Below are 22865 nucleotides of genomic sequence, written 5' to 3'. Positions count from 1 at the left end.
GCATCTGTATAGTACGTGAGACTATCGATACCTTAGTAATTGACTTGTCTTCTGATAATAAATGCGCAATGCGAAGTACAGGAAGTACCAGATTTGTTAACTTTGATTTAGAGTTATCCTCCCCTGCTGCCCCTTAAACAAACATGGAGGCAAACACGGTATGTGACTAGGAGTTTGAAATTGTGAATAACGACTCCATAGTGTAGAGACATTTCGGGGATTTTTAAGCTCAAAGAAAAGGAGAATGCAGATAAGAAACACGTTGCTTGAAGAAATGACTCCAAATAAGACATTTGAGACAACCAACAAAATTATCGGACACTTAGCTGCTATATTATATACTTGAAAACAAAGAAATTTTTCATAAATGTCAACCTATATATTAGGAGAAACACAACGTTTTGGAGTATATCTACGTAGGACTTACTATCTCCTACGTAGGACGTACTAGCACCTACGTAGGAGATGGTAAGTCCTACGTAGAAGATAGTATTCCCAACTACTTAGGAGATAGTAAGTCTTACGTAGGTGATAATAAGTCCTACGTAGGAGATAGTAAAGTAGTCTTAGGAGATACTAAGTAGTAAGTCCTACGTAGGAGATACTAAGTACTACGTAGGAGATAGTAAGTCCTACGTTGGTGATATTAAGTCCTACGAAGGAGATACTAAGTCCTATGTAGGAGATAGTAAGTCTTACGTAGGTGATAATAAGTCCTACGTAGGATACAGTACGTAATCAGTGAAAGAGAAAGTGACAACAAAACAATTTTTCACCATGGCCCTAATACGCTTCCGTAGAAACCGACATTTCTATGTTAGCCAAGATAGATTTGCTCATGACATTATATTTGTAAAATACCAACTGCAGGGAAACAACACATCCACGGGGGATAACTCCGGATAATTTGTTTCTGTCGTAAGGATGATGTTATCTAGACAGGCTCTCGAAAGACTTAGATGTAAGTCTATGGTTTTAAAACGTTTTAACACTCTGTCACCTGAACCTAAAGAAAACCATCTCGTCTTTCAGAAATGAAAGTGGTTACTTATGGAGGCTATTCGATATGCTTATTTATCTGTCTAAAGTAATACTGATACTGTTACCCTTTCTTTTACTTTAATTAACGATTCCCTTGAAATTACAATGCAGTTACATACGGTTGTTATTTAAATGAAGTCATTGTGTTAGGCTCAGATAGGCTGTTTACTGGCCCTTGTCGCCCGAAAACTGTAAAGCCAACCAACCAACCTGTCGTAATGAACGAATGGTACACATGCGTAACTGTGGTTATGGCTTTCTCAAAGAATAAGATATATACCTACTCTATATTTAGATGTTCGCTGCGATTAATGTGTCGTCCAACGCTCCCTCGACTCTCATGCCAAGTCGTACAGTCTTTGTTTGGGCATTTCCCGCATGCGCTGAGAACAAAAACAAGCGTAGTGGGTACATCCCCACCACAAAAACATCCTGGTACTTAATAGACTGCAACTATCACCACCACATCACCGTCCTGGTACTTAATACATTGCAACTAGCACCACCACACAACCATCCTGGTACTTAATACATTGCAACTAGCACCACCACACAACCGTCCTGGTACTTAATACATTGCAACTAGCACCACCACACCACCGTCCTGGTACTCAATAGACTCCAACTTGCATCACCACACCACCTTCATGGTACTTCCTAGACTGCAACTAGCTCCACCATACCACCGTCCTGGTACACAGTAGACTGCAACTAGCTCCACCATACCACCGTCCTGGTACACAGTAGACTGCAACTAGCTCCACCGCACCACCGTCCTGGTACACAGTAGACTCCAACTAGCTCCACCGCACCACCGTCCTGGTACATAGTAGACTACAACTACCCCAACCACACCATCCCCTTGATGCACACACACACTGTTCTGTCAGTCGATTCCCCTTCTAGATAGTGTCCAAGAGCGTCCGTCGTGGTCGCTCTCAGGTGGTAGTTTAGGATGGTGGACAAGAGACAGGGAGGACATGAGTCGGTGTTAGAGATGAAGACAGCAGCAGCCATGTTTTATTACTGTTTGGTCGAAGGATGGTCAAAATGGTAAAATACAGTGGTAAACATGTGACAGAACGCACATCAGGACTGAATGGCCAATGATCCCGATGTGGAGACCCGCTCTGTCACTTACACACATTCAGAAGTCCGACGGCGATTCTTCATCGTCGACGTAGTCGTAGGTGGGGCGACGGCCTTGGCCGACACCCCGACTAGACGCACAATCCGTCCACTTCTGTCGATGATCTAGTCTCCATGGTTGGTCTTGCTGGTTGGTCTCGCTGGATGGTCCCGCCGGTTGGTCTCGCTGGATGGTCTCTCGACTGACCATATCAGCCAGGTTTTTATACACAGGGCCATTACGTCACATTGTGCAAGGTCACTGGCCCATGCACATGTACACACGTAAGATTAGGCGACTTAAGGAGGTGTCAATTGACATGTATTGATAGCGTTTGAGAATTAAGGGTCCTGCCCGGAGGGGGGTTTATGATAAGAGGGGATACACCGAATGTTTGCCGAATACATTACATAGACAAAGGGGATAGAATTTCGGTGCACTTTGGACTTATATTGAAACAAATAGATTGTTTGAATAAATGAAGTTTTAAGGAAACCTATTGAAATGATTTAGTCTATGACAACAGCTAAATGTCAATGAATTATCCAGGATTCCACTTTCTTTCCGAAATCATAGGTATCTATTTAGAGAATATGCTGTAACCCATTCAGATTTCCTTCTGAAATAAAATTTTTATTTAACGGTGTAAAAATGAACGCCAAGTCCGTCAAACGACCAAACGCCAAACGACTCTTGTGTTTACAATTAAACCCCACGGTTGGCATATTTTTAAATAAGTTAGGCACCTTAGTCAGACGAGGATGTAGACAAATGGATAATACTCTGGACTTAAAATTATTCATGAGACGTCCCTCTCCATGTAGTCACCGATACAGCTAGACTTGCTTATCGACAGTGTCAGAAGAATCATCGAATTTTCACACACATGTGAAAATACTAGTGGGTGCAAGGGTCGCCGGTCCCCAGCCTCGCCCGGTGATTTCTAATTAAACGCTCACAGATGCAAACGCTATGAGATATCCCCGACCATTTGCAAAATGCTAGCGAAACCAGCCATGGCAGTTAAAATCTATCCTTGTTTCATAGTGTTGTAAGACAGGCAGTGCTATGCTGCAAGGACAAAATTATGGTTCAGGGACAGTGAGACGCGGGGCTAGCAACTGCTGCCATCTACACGCACCTGGCGTATTTGGGAGACGGTGTTCATGGTTCGCGAACAGTAGGCTAAACGTTTTTTAAAAAAACATTTACCGTATAAGGAATAAATATTACACCATTCATCCTTGTCAGCGGTGGGACAAAATCAAAATGGAGAACGGGAACATGTTTTCAATAATCCTGCAAACACACACGGGAAGATCTTCAAGGTCAATAATACAGAGAAACATGTTCCCGTCAAAACAAGACCGTGCCCAAAACACAACCATACACGTACATAGTTGTATGACAGAAAACAGTCTTGCTTCAAAGTTTGTCTGATAGTTCCTGTACATCACCTTCTAATAACGGTGCCCCCACGGTCTGACTTTCGACTTTCAACCTAAATAACGTGAGAAACAACAGGGTGTCTGGGAGTAGGTCTAGAAATATGACTGAAGCCTACATAAACAAGGCATTTAGTTAAAGTATTGGAGAGGGAGTGTGAGCGGTCTTGGTGTTTTGTTGGTTTGTAGTGCTTTGTCAGGACCAGACAATCCAGTGATGAAAATAATGAGTCAGTTTGGGCAAACACTATTTCATGACTTCTTTGATGGACATTTTCTCAATTCATGTCATGTAGATACGGGGCCAAGGTCTGGAAGACACTCCAAACTTGTTGACGAGTTATCTCCCTTGCACAAAGTCCCTCATTTTGTTCAGAACAAACCACCACCAGAAGCCATGACAAGCAGCATAAATGTGTGCTTCTCTGATGCAATATTGACAAATGTATCTTTAAATATGGGAACATAGTTCTGCTTTCTTTTCAAGAAATACATATCTCAGTAGGAGGACTAGTCTGTCATACTGGACCTAAAACAAATGTACCCAATTCAGACCATGGGGCAAGTCAAGATTCAGGCTTTTAACACATGTGCTCAAAGTACAAGCAAGGAATGAGCTTCTTGTTATCAGTTAAACGTTAGGTGTCATAATGTTTAGTATTAGAGCATGGGGTTAACTTTCCCCACCACTCCAAGACAGCCAGGTCCTGGCCAAGACCTCTTCATTCTGTGTCCCTCAAATATTCAGACGTGCGATTGCATTAAATATATGGTGACTTACAAAATCTCTGTTTTCCTCAGACATTTCAATGTTACTCTGGTAAGGACAGGGAGTGATTTCTAAAACTTAACATCTAGATAATGTTATGTTTGAGGACTTTTTTCACCATCACACTAAGGATGGGACGGGTCCACATTTTCTACTCAGGTACTCCAACCCCTACCCAGATACCTGCTGTATTAATGCTAGACATCAAATTAGCATGAAATGGCAATACATTATTGAGGCTAAAATTTGAGTTTTTCAAAATGTTAACCATGTATTATATTCCTAAGAAATGACGGTAAATTATGTTTAAATTTTCAAAGACAATATAGCCTTTCAATCATGAAAGAAGAGCATACTACACTGTTTAAACTATTTGCCACATGGTACTGAGACAGGTACCCAGGTCCATCTCCATACCCACCTGTCCAGGGTATCCATGTTACCCACCCTACCTCTACCCCACCCCAGACTGTCCGCATTCTCACCTGTTTGTACTCGTGGTCATGGCTGGCCACCGGGTATACCTGCAGGAGATACACGATGGTGTCACTGCCCATCTGTCGGCAACTCTGCTACTCTACAACACAGCTAGTGAGGCTCAACTTGTTCACTAACAGTGCTACAACAGACAACAGAGGATATTCATATTATGTAACATGTAATGAAGTGAGTAAGCCAGGTTTCTATATGTTACATGTTACATGTTCCATGTTAGCAATATTCCTGAAATATCTTAGTGGTGGACACTCGAAATCCGAAATGGACTATCCAGTGATCAACAGCATGAGCATCGACCTACATAAATGGGATACGACGAACTGTCAACCCACCCAATCCTGTCATTTGCCTCTGACGACAAGCTGGGGTTGCTGAAGATCAATTCTAACCCGGATCTTCATAGATGGGAAGACCTCACCTGTATGTATTTGACATTTATAAAGCAAGTTTATAAGATTTGTTGACCACAAAATAAATGCTGGCTAATAAATAAGAAACTTACTTTTGTTTTAAACCAGTGACATAAAGACGAATGACACTGTACAATATATATGGTGGTAAGACTGTCGACAGAAGCATTCACGACCTTACTTTGCACTGCTAGCAGGGGTGTTTTTGTTGTGGAGAACGTGTAAGTTTCCGACCAGTGTCCCTGGCCAGCTTCATTGCAAGTGTAGATGCGGACATCATGGCTTGTCAGCTCAGTCAGGCGACTTTATGGTTGTGAGCAGGACCACTGTATACTGTTTGAAGACTGAAAAAAAACCAAGAAAATATTTCAGAATTTATGAGTGAGTGAGTGAGCAGTTTAGTTTTACGCTGTTTGTGGCGATATTGCAGAGATATCATGGCAGGCGTCACACATGTGTGCTGACGATGTTGATGTACATGTTACATCTGACCACTTGCTAAATAACACTGTGTAGTCATGTTGACATATTGTGTCCATCCATTTTTGTTTTGAGGTGGATTGTAGGAGTACACACCACAGTATAGATATTCCGGCCTGTTACTACCAAAATAACCACAATATCACACACATATCCACGCAACTGGTACATGCTCAAGGCGCTTAAACTAGTGGTCCTTTCAGCTTGTCCAGTTTTCAGTAGTCTGTGGCTGGTATACTGTAACCAGTTAACGTATCCCAAATGATCTCATCTTATACCAACCTTCCATCGTCCTTCTCCATCTCCAGATGATAAATGATCATATCTGGAATCTGGATTTCGACCGTCACCCCACTTCAGCTTGAAACTGTTGGGCGTGACATTGACACACCCGATCTTTGGTGGATTTGGAGACCAAGGTTTAGTAGTTACTTTACCGGGTGCTGAAGGCTCCCACACCAATGCTGTTGACGGCCTGGATTCTGAAATATTGATCAACATGTACTGATAACTGATAACCTAGGGATCAACATGGATATGATAGAGGTGTTTCAAGTATTAGTGAATAATAAAGCTCATATGAAATTATCATGAAAATAGAACTTCTAAGTAAGACGTGGTACAGATAAATCTGTGCAGCAGCGCTGTTTGTTTCATGCTGCACTGAGCAATACTCCAGCTGCATAGTTGTGGTCTGCATATAATAGAGGCTGGACCAGACAATCCAGTGATCTACAGCACGACATCGATCTACTCGATCGAGTATACAAGGACATAGTGGAATAAGTCAGCAAGGCTGCCCGTCAGTTGCCTCTTAGGACAAGCAAAGGTTGTTGAAGAACAGTTCTGAAGATCAACATCTTCATATAGAAGACCGTAGCCTTATATATGTGACAGTAGTATACAATGTTTACTTTCAACTGTAACAAATCCTGGCCAATACACGAGAAAATTCCTTTTGTAATGTTACCAACGGTAAGTAAATAATCAAGTCTGGACCAGACAATCCAGTGATCAATAGCATGAGCATCAATTGGAAAACTATGACATGTGTGTCTTAAACTTGTGTTTCCTTTACTGTTCCGTTTATCTGAAGCCCACCTGTGAGTGGTCTCTGGAAAGAGGTCCTCAATTGTGTATTCTGAGACGGGCTCAGTGGAGAGGAGCTGTTTTTCACCGAAGTCAGTGCTGCATGAGACGATGTCACTGCCGTTATTATTGGGTTCCCTCCACATCAGCATGATTGACGTGGCTGTGATGTGAGGTTTGATTGCCACAATGGACGCTGGACTAGACGCAGGTGTGCCACAGGAGGACGAGACCAAAAACAGCGCCTAAGTCAAATTAGACAGACTATTATACTGCGAGTCTTGGCTTTCATTTTGTGGCGAATGTGGTGAGTGGGTTAGCAAACTGTAAGTAGCTGCCGCGGTGCGGATGTTAAACACCAACATACAGAGTAAACATGGACATGACAGGACCAGTCCGAACTGCTCATATGCGCTATAAACCAAAAACATACTTAGGGACATGATCACACGATGCCATTTAGAAAGTGGTCACATGCAACATATGTCATATTTGGGATTTCACTATCTCAGTAAAGTATAAATTCTAGTACTTTTTTGGTTGAGTCCCATCCGGGATTCGAACCCGCACCCTCAGAGTATCGAATCCCTGATGGGACTCAACCAAAAAAGTACTAGAATTTGTACTTTACTGAGAAAGTGAAATCCCAAATATGACATATGTTATGCTTAGGGACAGACAGTGTTGTTATCTCCCTTATACCCAACCACGCAAAGGTTATGCTGTGGGACGAAAAAGAAAACTGCATACGGCGTTCGAATCCCTCTTAAAATATTTTGTTTTTAATGTGTTTTTCATTATTATTATTGAAACACAGTACCCCATTAGGACCCCAGCTTGTGGTCAGGCTCGCTCACGTGGTTGTCGTCTTTGCCCTCCTGTGAAGATGTATGTTCATGCTATTGATCTCTCAGTCGTATGGTCCAGACTCGAATGTGTACATAGAACATAGAGCTTGAAAGCTACTGACTGCAGCATAAGACAATGAGCAGTGCATGGTGCAACACTGAAACAGTCTCCCTACATTGTATGAATGGTAGAGAGGGGAAAACACTCATATGACATGGCTTGGAAGGAAGACAGGCTGGCTGGGGGAAAGGGAGGCTCCAATACATAAACAGAACTTGACAATTGTTGGTATCCCCTGTGATACTCATACAATGAGAATTCTCATAGCAATAAATTATTGGTGCATTTTTCTTTGTTGGTTGAAATAGATTGAAATAGATCTTCCTTTTATCTGCCCATGACGTTGCATAGTTAAGTTAAAAACATTGTTGTAGGTCTTCCTACACTGTATTAATGGAGGGGGTTGAATAAGCACTCATATCTCATGGGCAGAAAGGCCATACGGCTGTTTACCTCTGAATAATGTTTCATAGTCTTGTACAATGTGCGACAAGTTCACACATGTTATTAAAGCCACTTGAGCAGGATTAATTCTATTAGCAACGAAAAACGTGATGGACACAGAAACTGTATGGTACCAACAAATCCTTAACCGACTTCAGTATCACTGGGCTTTGTTTGTTTGTTTGTTTTTTTCGTTTGTCACACCATATCTAATAAAGAAGATGTTCGTCCACCTCGTCTTATCCTCCGTTTTGGTCCAAATAACGTGTGGTGGACAGGTTCGAACCTGGTTCATTGTGTGTAATGTGTCCTATTCTGACAACATCCAGGATGGTAGAGGCTGTGCTAACTAATTGAAGCGGCCTACACATATCTGAAAAACGGCCGTTCACCAAAATGGCTTCCCGTCTGATCCAAGTACGAGATGATTCATTTTAGTGATGATCTTGTTAATATCAGGATGTAGGAGTATTTTTCATACTGTATGTATTTTTATTTGACAATATTTTCCGGAACATGCCTTGAGCGTTTCCAACCCAGGACGTTCAGGATGGGAGTTCCACTCTCTTCCATGGACGTCAGTGAACTTCACAATTTTCCTAGTCATGCTTACATATGTGGTGAATGGCGAAACATGTGGGGTATTATCATATTGAGGCTCTCACCACTGGGAGAATGTTTGGTAGTGGGAGAATGTTTGGTAGTGGCTGACGTCATATGGCAGAGCGGTGGGTGTGTCATTTTCTGTGTCATTTCTGTGCGTCACTCCTGCAGACCTGTGCTTCAATCTGGACTAAAATGTTACATCTCTAGATACACAATACAGACACTGCCTCTGAAGCCATACACGGCCTGTTTTCATCAGAGTACGCACGGTTTTTAAAGTTTAGAATTTACCATATTAATTTCATCTTCAAATAAACACACGGATGCGACTGTCCACTCAATTGTGAAGAATTCAGAGGCTTTGTCCGAGTTCTGGCAATATTTTCTCTCATCATCATCCCTCTCTCAAAATACACAAATTGAAATTGCAAATTTATGTCATCTGGCTGTTACTATTGTTGAAACTGTAGGCTACTGAAAACTTGACTGACTGACTGACTGACTGACTGACTGACTGACTGACTGACTGACTGACTTGCCTGCTTGCTTGCGTGTTTGCTGGCTGGCTGGCTTGCTGGCTGGCTAGCTGGCTTGCTTGCTGACTGGCTGGCTGGCTGGCTGGCTGGCTGGCTTGCTTGCTTGCTTACTTACTTATTATGAAGATATGACTTAGAATTGTTAAAGATATACTCTCATATACAGACCGGGATTTCCCCCTAAATAACTTTTAGATCTTGTGTGTAATTAACTATGTAATAACGCTGCATGACTTTATAGAACATTGTTACAGTAAACAAGGTGGTTGGTTGGCTGACTGACTGACTGACTGATTTCTTTTGTGTTAACCACGGTTGAATCGAATACAACAAATACGCAAGCAAACCATTGCTCTGAAAAACTGATACAATGAAGTTATTGATTTATTGTCCACAGAATGAAATTCTACAAATGCGAAATGCCAGTCCGTTTATACTTTCTACAGTCATCGAGCGACATGGGGACGATCACGTGACCTGCTAATAGTTTATATGTATCTAATTCAATTAACTATACGCGTTTGATGCATTCAGTGTATTTCTGGTGGAAATATGGATACTTGACGAAGAGCAGTACTTTGAAGATTAATTTGCGTATGGCAAGGGGCTACGGGACTATTTCAATCAAAAGTCGTTCGCAGTTGATGTTTGTAAACAAGTCACTCGAATTGTAAACGAGAAAAATTGTGTGCAAGTACACAGCCCAAGGTCGGGACACAGTTATGACGTTGGTATCGCGAGGTATGACGTCACGACGCCAAGGTAGCAGGTCTGGCAGACGTCCAGCTGTTTCCAGACGATGTTTGTAAACAAGACACTTTCCTTGTGTGAGCAGCAGCTGGGTGCCGAGACCGGGGACAGAGTCATGACGTCATCATAGCCAGATATGACGTCACGCCGCGAGCACAACAGTTCAGGCGGCAGACCTTCAGCGGAGAGACCGTTTTCATCTCCGGGAGAGATAACAGTGGGTGGGTGTGTCATGGTGTCAGGATATGAATGTTGAAGGTGAACACCCATAACACTTACAATCGGACTGACACAAACGAAAGTAGCCATTGAAGAAAATTGGTTCCAAAATTAAAAATTGGTAACAATATAAGCAAAGACAAGCATGCATTGTTACCCTTGAAATAAACCCATAGTAGTGTGTGGGCAATTCCGTATGTGGTGTAATTCATTTTACTATATCGTCAATAAAATGAAACACTGGAAAATACGTGATTAAAGAATGTATAGTGTTTTGGGACATTTTTCATTAATTAAAAATTATTTACAATTCGAATCTATCTGATCATTTCTTAAACAACATATATTCTAAGTTGAGTAAGATTCTGAGACTTCAAATTTCCACTAACCAGGTAAAATTATGAGGATTTGAAATCTAAATTTCACTTTATTTGGTTTACCTGTTTGTTTAAAGTAAAATTCATCGATACGTTTTTACTGAAAACAGACTTCTGTTTTACTTTTATTCAGCTGTGGTGACGTCCCTAATACTGAGAAGAGAGGTCCACTTCATTGTCATGAACATTTTGCAAATGTGAAGCCGAAATAAAAGCAAATGTAGTTTAGCGAGATTAGTTCATGGGGAACAGCCAAGAGCAGCCGCTATGCTATGCTATGCTATGCTATGTTATGCTATGCTATACCACGCTACGCTATGCTATGTTATACCACGTTACGCTATGCTATGCCACGCTATGCTATGCTATGCTATACTATGCGATCCAACGAACCAACCAACCAACAAACAAATAAGCAAACAAACAACGGCCACACAGACATTATGTGTTATTATATCAACACGATTACTAAATTCTCGCAAACACGAGTCAATGAGCCAGTGTACTGACCAGTGTACTGAAATATGCTTTCATTGCCCTCCTTCCCTCCCCCCTCCCTCCCTCCCCCCCTCCCCCTCCCTCCCCCCTCCCTCTCACTCACTCACTCACTCAAGTAACTGATGTTGAGCATGGTCACGACATGCAGTGAGGGAGATAAAGCCACCGGGTGTTTCATATTGTTTGGTTTTCACATCATCGCTACATTTGGCCCATGTAAAGTCATGAAATGATTGTCGTCTCTGCCATACAGTAGCAGGCGAGTATGGCCTTGCTACCACCTACGATTTATACAGACAATTTCATCAGCCATGATTGCAACACTGAAACGCCTCCTTTCCCACATTGTAGTAATGGTAAGGGAATAAAACCCACGTGATACAGGTTTGGAAGGCCGACTGGCTGACTGCGCATTGTTGTACAGTGTTGGACCAGAGAAACATAGTATCATAGCTACAGAATCAACAATAAATATACATTTTGTGCCCGATATTGCGTAGGGAGATGATTAACATTATTATATTAGAGGATGTGATTAGAGGATGTTTGTTTCTTTGTTTCTTTCTATGTTTGTTTGCATACGTGCATGGGATTTTTTGGGGAGGGAGGACGTTTATGCGTGTGTCTGTCTCCCTGTCTCCCTGTCTCCCTGTCTGTCTGTCTGTCTGTCTGTCTGTCTGTCCATGACAACCCCCTGAAAACCCGGGTTTAGAATTGGTGATCAGGCTCTCTCTCACATGGTTGACAGATGTCATTGTATCCCTACTGCGTACATTGAGGTTCATGCTGTTGATCATTGGATTGTCCTGATCATTAACATACTGCCGCATAAAGGAAGAAAATTGCCATGTGAGACCCTAAACAGCGACCAAACTAAACCAAACCATTTCATCCATGACGGGATGTCATGGACACGGCATACAAATTACTTAAAAGTTCGCCTGAACCATTTACTAGTGGCAAATCCTGGAATTAACTGGTGTCCAGCAGCCAGGAGCTAGTTGATGTTTACAAAAAAATGTTTTCCTACATTGTATTCATGGCGGGTGAGAAGAATGTTCATATCGCACAGGTAGGAAGGCACTATGCCAGCTTGGTTCTGGATAATGTTGCACAATTTTGAACATGGTATCAGCGGCCACATATACACGAATGCTAGCATGATGCAGTATGTGTTGAACAATTATGGTGGGAAGTGGGGTAGCAGGATGTGGCATGGCATGGCATGGCAAGGCACCCCATGGCATGGCATCGTAAGATATAGGCATGGTACGGTGGGATGTGGCATGGTGGGCTATAGGATGTCAAAGTGAACTTGGCATGGCATGGCATGGCATCGTGTGGCATGACATGGTGTGATATTGCATGGCATGGTGGGATGTGGTATTTAATGGCGGCACGTCGCATGGCGTGGTGGAATACCACGGCATGGCGGGATATGGAATACTATGCTGGGTTATGACTTGTCATGTTAAATGTGGCATGGCATGTTGCAATGTGGAATGGCATGTGGGAGACTGAGTGGCACAGATGTTGCTTTTATGTCTGGATGTGGCGTGGTATGGTGGGATGTGCCATGGCACTGTAAAATGTGGCATGGCATTTTGGAATATGGTATGACATGGTGGTAGGCGGCATGGTGGAATGTGGCGTGGTGGTTCTGTCATGGAGGGATGAGGCATGGTGGAATGTGACATGGCATGGTGGGATGTGCCATATCAAGATGTGGCATGGTGACATAGGAGGATGTGGTATGGCATGACGTGGCGTGATATGAAATGGTGTGGCATGAAATGGTGTGAGGTGTTATAAGGCACTATTTGACGCCACCACATCTATCCACCGGCACATTTTTCTCCCCAACTGCCTTTCACAACCAGTGGCATGTCTCTGGTGTAGTTGTGACTAAAACTATTTTCACCGAGCTACTTGGCACATTGTGAAATGTAGACAAAACCAAGACTTGGTTTGCTTGTGCTTAAAATACAACATGATCCAGAAATCATTCTTTCACCATCGATAGCTAATACCGATATTATAGGAGTGAAAAACGAGGCATTGCCTTCGGAGTGAGTGAGTCAGTAAGTCAGTTAGTGAGTGACGCTCACAAACTCAAACCATTTTTTGTCAAGTCATGGCTGCGCGGGTGTATCAGTAGACACGGTGTGCGTCCGTCTTGAAAAACATGACGTCACAACTGCCGATGATGACGTCACACCAGTTAACGTTGTACTTGAACAAACTCTCCTACCCAGAGTTCCATGCAGCGAGCCAGCACAGGCCAGAAAGATGTGACGATTCCTGACATCATACACAGTTCAGTCAATATGACGTACACATGTCATAGCTGTTTAACTTTTTCATGAGTCTACACATCTAATTAAACATCTTTGTTAAAAGGGTTCAGTTTCACTGAGAACGTATCCTAAAACTTGTAACACTATTTCGATTTGCAGAGCGACCCTTTCTTTACATGGGTTGTAAGGCTCCACGTGCTGTCATCGAAGTGTAATGGATAGCAAACGATGCAGCCGATTTGAAATATAAATATGTATTCTCAAACCTTACTGACGCAGTACTAGAAACATATTTACGTAATAGTGTAAAACATTAGGAAAACCTCGTCGAATCGCTTGCCTTATGCCACTCTCAGCATATTAATGAACGTTCAAAACGTTCATGCACCAAGGCACACATATGTTACACTAAGCACACATGCATACCTTTGTTTCTGTGTGCCGTTTCAAACTCAAAGTGAACTTGAATTTAAATCCGACTCTCTACCAACTGCGTCACAGTCCATACTATCCTACACATTGTAAATTTTACTATTTATACACAAAGTCTTCGGAGAGATATTTATATAGATCACATACCCATGCAGCTAGTGCCTGCTCAAGGTGCTGATATTTGTTTCCCTCGCTCATTGGCTGTCAATTTCAACGTCACATTGTATTATCAGCCTCAACCCCTCAGGGAATATACAATTGTTGCTCTCTCAAGGTGTACCGAGTGTATTGTGGCTATCCCATCCTAACGAGGTACCCATTCACACCATAATCACAGTACTTTGTCCAAGTTCACTAAACCTTGCTGTACCTCCAACCAAATGTTTACACATATTAATGTGGCCATCATCTGATCATATACCAACGGATTCGTGGGTTCATTTACGTACACAGGGATTTGCACCGTACACAGAGGGTTGTGAAAATACTGAAAGAGTCTGCACGCAAAAGTTGACTCCAAGGTTTTATACACAGGGTTACAGGTAGGCTCGATCCCGACACCTCAGCCTCGCCGGATCACTATCCTGGCCCACCGCCCTTTCAGCAATATTCCAGCAATATCAAGGGGCCTGTCACGAGAAACTCCCTTTGCTCATTGTACCAATGTGTGCAACGGAACCCAGGCCATCAGCCAAACGAGAGAATGCTTTACCCACTGGACTAACCGGCAATGTGTGAAGCCCACTATTGCTTCGGCAATGTTTTGAAGCCACTTTGTAGTCACGTGTTCAAGTCACCGGGTTGTACCATAGAGCATCCAAACTAAAGAGACATGTGCTGGTGCCAACCAACCAGATGAGGAACAAATATCACATGCATTGATGTATCATATTAAAGCAGAGCCTCAGACATGAAAGGTTCCTGTTAGGTGTTCACGTGGACGATATATGGGAAGATGACGATATATGGGCAAACTGTCTTTACAGATGGTTTGGAGAATGTTTAGAATGGCCGCTGTTGCTGACAGAAGGGTCGCTACTGAGCGTCGGGGGAAGATCGTCATGATATCTATCACTGGTTTGTCTGGACCAATCAGTTTGGATGGGGAATTGTGGGAGGACATGGGTGGTAGAAAGATGAGACACCAGCCCTGGTTTTAATGCCCGGGAGCGTGCGGACGTACTGCATGCTGCGACATGTACGTGGATTCTTACTGCCTGGTACCCCTGGAGTACGGCTAACCGCTTATATATTCATGAGATGATGTCGCGCTTTGTATTTGTTTGATCCGTAAATAATAAAAGGCACCAGGATATTGACAATCAGGATATTGAATACAAGCATTTCAGATTCAAAGGCGTGAAACGGAACATACATCACAACCGACGGGTGGATGGACGGAGGGCCACACGGACGTAGTTATCAACTCTATTGCATACAGACGGACGGACTGACAGCGAAGACAGACATGTCTGACAAATCAGCTGTATTCCGGAATCAAATAACTTGAGAAGATGGGGTGCTTGGGTTTGGGATGGGATAAGTGTATATCCCCAGCAATACGTGCTTGGGCCTGTAAATATTGGAAAGACTCCAGTCTGCTGAATCGTTTTTGACACTCGCTCTCTCTTTCAGGAAAGGTTTTCTTTCATGAAATTACTGATGCAAGAGATTAAAATTTAAAACACAATTAACATATGATGTAGGATTTCAAATATATCAGTAGTTGTGAGACATTCACATCTTATTTGTACTATTTGGTAGTGTCCAGAATGTTTTTGTTAAGCATGAGAAAATATAATTAGAATTTCTGCATAACATTTCAATAATATTTTAAGAGTTGTGAAACTTATTTAAAAGGCAACAAGTACTTACAGATAATTTTTTTTAAAAACGAACATGTTTTGAAAGTATTATGTTCTATGACTATTTATTTACAATACAAATGATTAATTGTAAATACAAGTGTTAAGTTGATTAGAAAAAAAACTATATTTGGGACGCTCCGAAACCAAGCTTACAACATCGACTTGTGCACGGCTGCATGACTGCGCCAGAATAATCAAGCCTTCAGCGTACTGGAACCCCGTGACGTCAGAACAGGCGATGGTGACGTCATGACCATTGTATTTGAACCTTGGTGCAGTGGCCGGTGAACACGTCACTCAGTGTGACCAAATTTCAAACCACCTCTGCCAGAAAACTTGTAAATTTTAGAAAACGTTTTCTGCCTAGCGTGTATGTGTATGTTATCACATTTGGGGTTGAACAACTGCTATAATTTTTCTCCTAATTTTCACGCATTAATATAGACAGGGGTGATGTTTCAAAGGAAGCTATATACTGAAAGACAGTTCTATTACGTTGAACGTTCGATCTACCAAGTCACGTGATCAGCGCCATGCTTGAAAACCGGCGAGAGTGCCACAGCTCGTTAGATGATACCATTTCACATGTCGAACATTGGTAATATATAGCACATTTGTTTTTGCTGCAACGAGCAATGTTTAACAAGGACAAGAGATACAAACTCGAGTTCAACAGTAATTTCAGTGTTGGCGTATTTTCACCTAGTATGTTCTACATTTTTTTTTTAGAAAACATAGCCTAGCTGTCAGTGCTGGTAAGTGGAACAAATACGTGTAATTCCCTGTGCCAACGGGGGACTTGAGGAGAAGATACACTGGGGGAATACGGGTTTAACCCCCTGGATGCCACAGGGACATATATATCCTTCCTCTACATACCTCACTTGGAAGTCCAATAAAATTCTAAATATACCACGCATATATAAATACTTCACAGTTTTGAATTCTGCGGAAAATTCCCAGTTTCTTGATACCATCCACTATTACCTCAGACCAAGCTAAAGTGCTTAAACTCGCCTTTCAAAATAGGCTTCATCGTAAATGTCGCCATTTTTCAAACTGTACAAAATCGAGATTCACAGCGTTATTAGCAGTATGTTTTGAAATGTGAAAATCGGATAATTACTGGAAGTAATGAATTTCAGAAATAGCATATTAATGATCACTGATATCAAGTTTTCATGTAACCAGGAATGATAATTCTGAAACGTCACCGATGTACCCAGAATCGGTTGGGATGTTTTCGAAAATACACTTACACGAACGCCGAAGTGCGCTTTCCGCCATATTGGATAGTGTTTACAAAATCACGTTTCGAGAAGGCCGGTATTGAGAAGCCTATTACATCATGTATACTTCATAGTTAGCTACGACAAATGTATCACTGAACTCCCCATGCATCTTAGAATCAAATTACAAATGGTCTTTGTCACCAGTACCAACTGTCTAGACAAAACGAAACAAAATATACTTTGTATGAAAACGAACGCTGTACTCTAAAGACAGCGCTTGACTGAAATGTAAACAAAGAAAAATTCCAATTTTACACTGCGTAGCATTTTCGGAAATGTTCCAACATCCAGCTCTCTAATCATTGCTTACAATGGCTCAATACGCTTAGTATATTCAGGGGAAGAGTATCGTGGCAAAAAAATAGCAAATTGAAAATAGATACAATGAAATAATTTGGTAATTCATAAGAAACTGTCAAACTTTTAGTGCAGCGTGACGCCATGACTGACGCAAAATCACGCAGAACGACAACAGTACTTATCGGCATTTCTGGCTTCTTCCGTCATTTACAATGTAAACGATAAGAACATATAACAATAGACAGATAGTCAGAATAATTCTGATTACTTACATCTCACATTTATATACAAAAGATCCCTGAATCAAGCAAAAAGTCGTCGCAAAATCCTGTGTACCCTTCTCAGCGAAGCCGCCATTTTGAAAGAAATCGGTCATCGGTAGTGATGTCACACGTCAACATTGTTGCACATATTAGGCAATTTCTTTGAGGTGAAGGTCGGTTGAACAAGAGTAAACACAATGCCCATACCATTCCGATTGCACTTTTAGTATTGTGATGTATATTTTGCGCATCGTTCAGATATTTTTTCATGAAATTGATTTCAGTATCTACATATATCCATGTTCAACACCATATCATGTGTGCATATAAGGTATCCGTTTTTATTCTTTGAAAGCTTTGGATTGTTTGAATAATATTTACATGGGAAATTGACTCAGTAAGTGTATTACACCACATTTTAAGCCTCTACACAAGTGTTGGAAGATCACACGTAGCCATTACTGCAACATATGCTTTGGTTCCCGTCATGTGCAATATTCAATACGTTGGGACAAATATTGCAGTTTCATATGAACAGGTTAATAAACAGCGATTTACTTCCAACTTATAAGTAAAACGGATAATATTAATGAAAATGCTTTGTACATTTTATCAAATGTAGGGGCACACATACTACTATTTAAAGGAATTGTCTTGTTCATTGTATTGGTTTGTGTCGTTTTTATAGACAAAACTATTATGAATATTAATTGACCAGGTGCGAGTTTGTCAAAACGTTTCATGATTCATTATCATTGTTTTTCGATAATAAAGTCAATTCAAATGCGATTAAAATATATCTGATGGCAGAATGTCTAACTCAAACAATATTTATACGGAAATTGTTAAAAATATATAAATCAGGTCAAGTCTTAATTTGGACAAGCCTTACGTCCATTTTCTAATACTTCTTTACTGAAAAAGCGGTCTCTTTGTACTTTTCATTGCATACTTATGAAGGGAATTGATTTCATAATCATGAGAAGAAAAGTCTTTTTCCTAAATGAATACTCAATGAATATTCAGGTGTTGTGAAATTTTCATTTACGCTAAATTGATGCTAGACAGGTGCGCGTGTTGCTCACAATAAGATATGTAGTAAAACCGTGTAATTGTTGATATAATCAGGACACTATTTCAGTGATAAAACCATTCATTTCATATTTTGGCTAAAAGTGTTGAATTCTGACACAGAAGCCGAGATCTTTTACACATTGAGTAGAAATTAGGTTAGATATATAATAATCAGCAACCAGAGTAGTCTTTGTCCGACGTCACAAAATGCACAAAACATGCCGTGACGTCAACTAAAATGTCGCATTATCTTCAGTTATTTCATTACGTTTGAATATGTGGCTGTTACTCCGTTAATAATGATGGAAAATTAATAAAAATACATATACACAAACAGGAGAATATGAGAATCTAAGAACTAAAATATGTATCGGATAGGGACATCTAAATCGCTATTGCCTGCTTTTTGATGTAGTACACTTGCATCTTTTCTTACAAATTGTGAAACTACCAAAAGGTATCCTCTCACATTGGGAAAATTTGAATTGGAATAGTTTGGTTCACTGTGAACAAAACATAACGAAAATATACTGTCCATATCCACAGCAAATTCTCTCCATGTGATCGGAGTTACATTGACCTAATGTAAACCATAGCTGAGTTATGCCCCCTTACCTTTATACGTGCATGACCTCTCTCTCGACGTTTGACGTCATAGTAGAAAATCGATTTTTGACATTTATTGCAGGTCATTTTTGATTTTGTGAGTAGGACGTTATGCATTAGCACATACATCCATTTCATATACACTTATGTCGTTCAGATATCAAGCTGTATTTTCTTCGCTCACACTTTACGTAAAGATGCCAAATTAAAAAAATCGTAGCAGAGTGCTTTTATTGGTGTACGATAAAAAACTGAGAAATTTACTGTTTTTGAACACACACAAAAGTTTTGAACAACTTTTAGCAGTGTCTATTTCTCCAACCCCTTAGGTAGTCGCAATTATATTTATACCAACGGATAGGAAATTAAATATTCTGCATGTCTGTGCAATTTCATAGCCGTACGCAGATCCAGGACCACGCGAGCGCAAATCTCGCACAACGTTCACTTTTCAAACCTTATGAAAATGTGCGCCTGAAAAAAACTCGGCATCCAGGGGGTTAATTAAAGCCATATTCTTCAAATAAACTGGGGTATAATTTGTGAGCAGGTTATTTCCAGTGTAAAGTTTGGCACCTGCTACAGAGTTTTCGAGGTTATTGTCCCAACTCAAGGGACTAACTTTAACGTCCACCAAACAACACCACCAAACAAATATTTTAATGCTTTTATTTCTGAACTCCACTCCACCAATATGTACTGTGCTTACTAACATCATTTCTTTTCTTGAGAACTCTACCCATACCACAATATATCCTCTCCCAGAACAACATGTGGCTGGTGTGTCCCTGTCTGTCATGACAATGTTTAAGTGCAGCATCCTTACCTCATATCATTATCCACACTTCTGGTACCATGCACCCTGTTGTGACCATATACCCTACATAGACCATTCACCCTACAGAGACCATTCACCCTACAGAGACCATTCACCCCATGTTGAGCATCACTGAATTGTCTGGTCCAGGGGCGGTATTCATAAAGAAACTAAGATTTTTCCTAAGTCCAAACTTACGTTTTTGAAAAATGACTTAGCTAAGTCTGAGACTTAAGTTGATATTCATAAAGCAACTTAGTCAGAGACTTAGCTAAGTGTCCAAAGACAAACTCCATAGTGTGTACCCGCGTGATCATCAGGGTGATTCCGATTTATTTTTAGACTTCCGGTGGAACTCTTTTTCAAAAAGGTGCGAAAATCGCTCTTGGGGGATTTCCCGGTGGTTATTTACGGCAGACGACACACTGAGGGGACTGCGCTTACGGTCTTTATATTAATTTATACATTGTCACAGAAAATGTCGGAGGCAGAAGCGAAGAGGAGGAAACCCAACTGGAACAAAGACGAAGTACTGCTTTTGACCGAACTCGTCAAAACAAACGCCAGTGTGCTGGAAGGAAAGTTTGGTCCGGGTGTGACATCGGCGAAGAGCAATCGGCAAGAGGCGTGGCAGGTAATGTAAACATTCGGTCCGACTGTCAAATTGTAGTCAAGAATAGAGAAATGCCTTAGACTGCGTGCCACTCATAGATCTTATTTGTTTTGAATTATATGTAAGCCATAAATATGTACGATTTTCCCTTTTCTTTCCTGAGTTACGACGGTAGTCTTATGAAACAAACAAATATAATATTCATCAAACACTGGAGAAATATACAGCCGAAATAGACTGATGATTAGTCGAGGTCACACGACGAAGGAAAGGAACATGTATAAACGAAAAATGTTTTCTAAGTGAAGATCACCTCATACAAATAATTTGATGAGACTACAGCATATATTATCTTGAATAATTGTAAATGTTTTGATTGTTTTATCTACTGACAATTCACTGCCTGCAGAACTGGGACTAAAATTTAATGTGAAAGCTTTAAGTGATACCTGTTAAAGTACTACCATCAAAAGTGTGGGATCGATTTATAAACTTTAAAACAATGCCAAGAATGTATGGAAAATTAACAAACTAGGATATGCTTTCTCCCAAATGCACTGCCTCTTACTTGTTCACAATAGTAAAACAGTAACTTGATTTCAGACATGTTTTGGCTGTGAGACAGCAATTCATAAGCAGATAGTAACACATATATATCATAATAAAGGATGACAGTTTTCATTCAAATCAACAGGTTATTACAGCAACCCTCAACTCTTCTGGTTTGCATCCAAGAACTAAGGAAGGGGTAGAAAAAAAGTGGAAGAACATAAAGAGTCGGTCAAAACAAAAATATTCGGACTTCAGCAGAATGACTAAAGGAACAGGCCAGTAACCGACCTCAGTTCATAAATACTGTATATGTGTCACAGGTGTTAAATGATAACGATCAGTCTTCTGTCAGTTGTCTTGATAAAGAAGTTATTACTGATGGATTAATATTCAGTAACAATCTTCTCTGCATATTTGTTGTTGTATTTCTTTTATGAAGGGTAATATTTTTTTTTAAAATGTGATCCAGAACTGAATGGAACAGTGATTGTCCTGTTTTCTTATTCCAATGGATATATATATATATGTGAAGTTATTTTACATAAAATATATCAAATTAATGATTGTGATTAAATTTTAATATAGCAGGTGGACCAGCCCCAACACCAGTCAGCCCAGTGACCAATGCTGGCATTGACATTTTAGGCCAGGACAATGTGGCACTGACAGGTGTGCCTGGGTCACTTGACTCAACAATGCTGCAGGTACTTGACTTTGTACCAACTGATGAAAGTTAAACATGAATGATGTGAAGTACCTTTTGGTTAGAACATGATCACATAACGTGTGTATAAATGTGATCACACACTGTTGGTGTGGCATATGTGCACTCTCTAATGTAATAAATGTAATGAGCAACTTCCATTATTACTTTTATCTACTTGTAATAACATAAAACAAGTCCAGTTATAACAGAAACAATATGTATATAAATGTTGTTTTTTGTAGACAGATTTATGCAGCCGTGTGTGACCCCCATCCACAGCCAGAGGGAGCGACAGTGGGTCCTGAGGAGCCGCCAGCAATCCATCACAATGCTACAGGACGCCCCACAGTTGAAGCTCTGTTAAAACAGAAATTGCAACTAGAAATAGAATGCCTCAACTTGAAAAAGGAGTACCTAAAACAGAAGATAATGAAACTGAATTAACTTAAACTGCCAAAAATGTTGTTGTTGAATATTAGACATATGTACATACTTGGATGGTCATATTCCATTTTCTTCTTAATACATGGATGAAACAGATTCTGTTAGAAAGGAGAAGTATTTTGCGACTTAAATTTAACAGAACGTAATCTACCATTTATAGTCCAAACTCAGACACTATGAAATAAGATCCTAATTTCCTACATGGAAAGTGTTTATAGGTGAAATGCTCCCTGTATCTCAGTGCAGCCACTGGTGTAGGGATCCCTGGTACACCTCCATTATGCCCATCCTGCCTCCCAGCTCCATCATTCCCATCTGTGGGTGGTACTTGCATATGTTGTGTGGGACAGCACATGCTATGATCACCTGATATAGTGAGGGATAAACGAAATTACATTCAA

At 40.8% G+C, this 22865-nt stretch overlaps 1 protein-coding gene across 1 annotated transcript; it reads left to right on the top strand.

Annotated features, from left to right (window-relative positions):
* The first annotated feature begins 20627 nt into the window (after positions 1 to 20627).
* Positions 20628 to 22464, top strand: LOC137281380 (myb-related transcription factor, partner of profilin-like). The gene is made up of 4 exons (XM_067812567.1): positions 20628 to 20783; positions 21457 to 21589; positions 21900 to 22044; positions 22260 to 22464. The coding sequence occupies exons 1-4, from the start codon at positions 20628 to 20630 to the stop codon at positions 22462 to 22464; spliced, it is 639 nt and encodes a 212-aa protein (XP_067668668.1).
* Positions 22465 to 22865: the final 401 nt, after the last annotated feature.

The sequence above is a fragment of the Haliotis asinina genome, chromosome 4 (genome assembly GCF_037392515.1).
Source record: "Haliotis asinina isolate JCU_RB_2024 chromosome 4, JCU_Hal_asi_v2, whole genome shotgun sequence".
Lineage (NCBI taxonomy): Eukaryota > Metazoa > Mollusca > Gastropoda > Lepetellida > Haliotidae > Haliotis > Haliotis asinina.
Note: the sequence above shows the minus strand (reverse complement) of the source record. Positions and strands in the feature narration are given on the sequence as shown.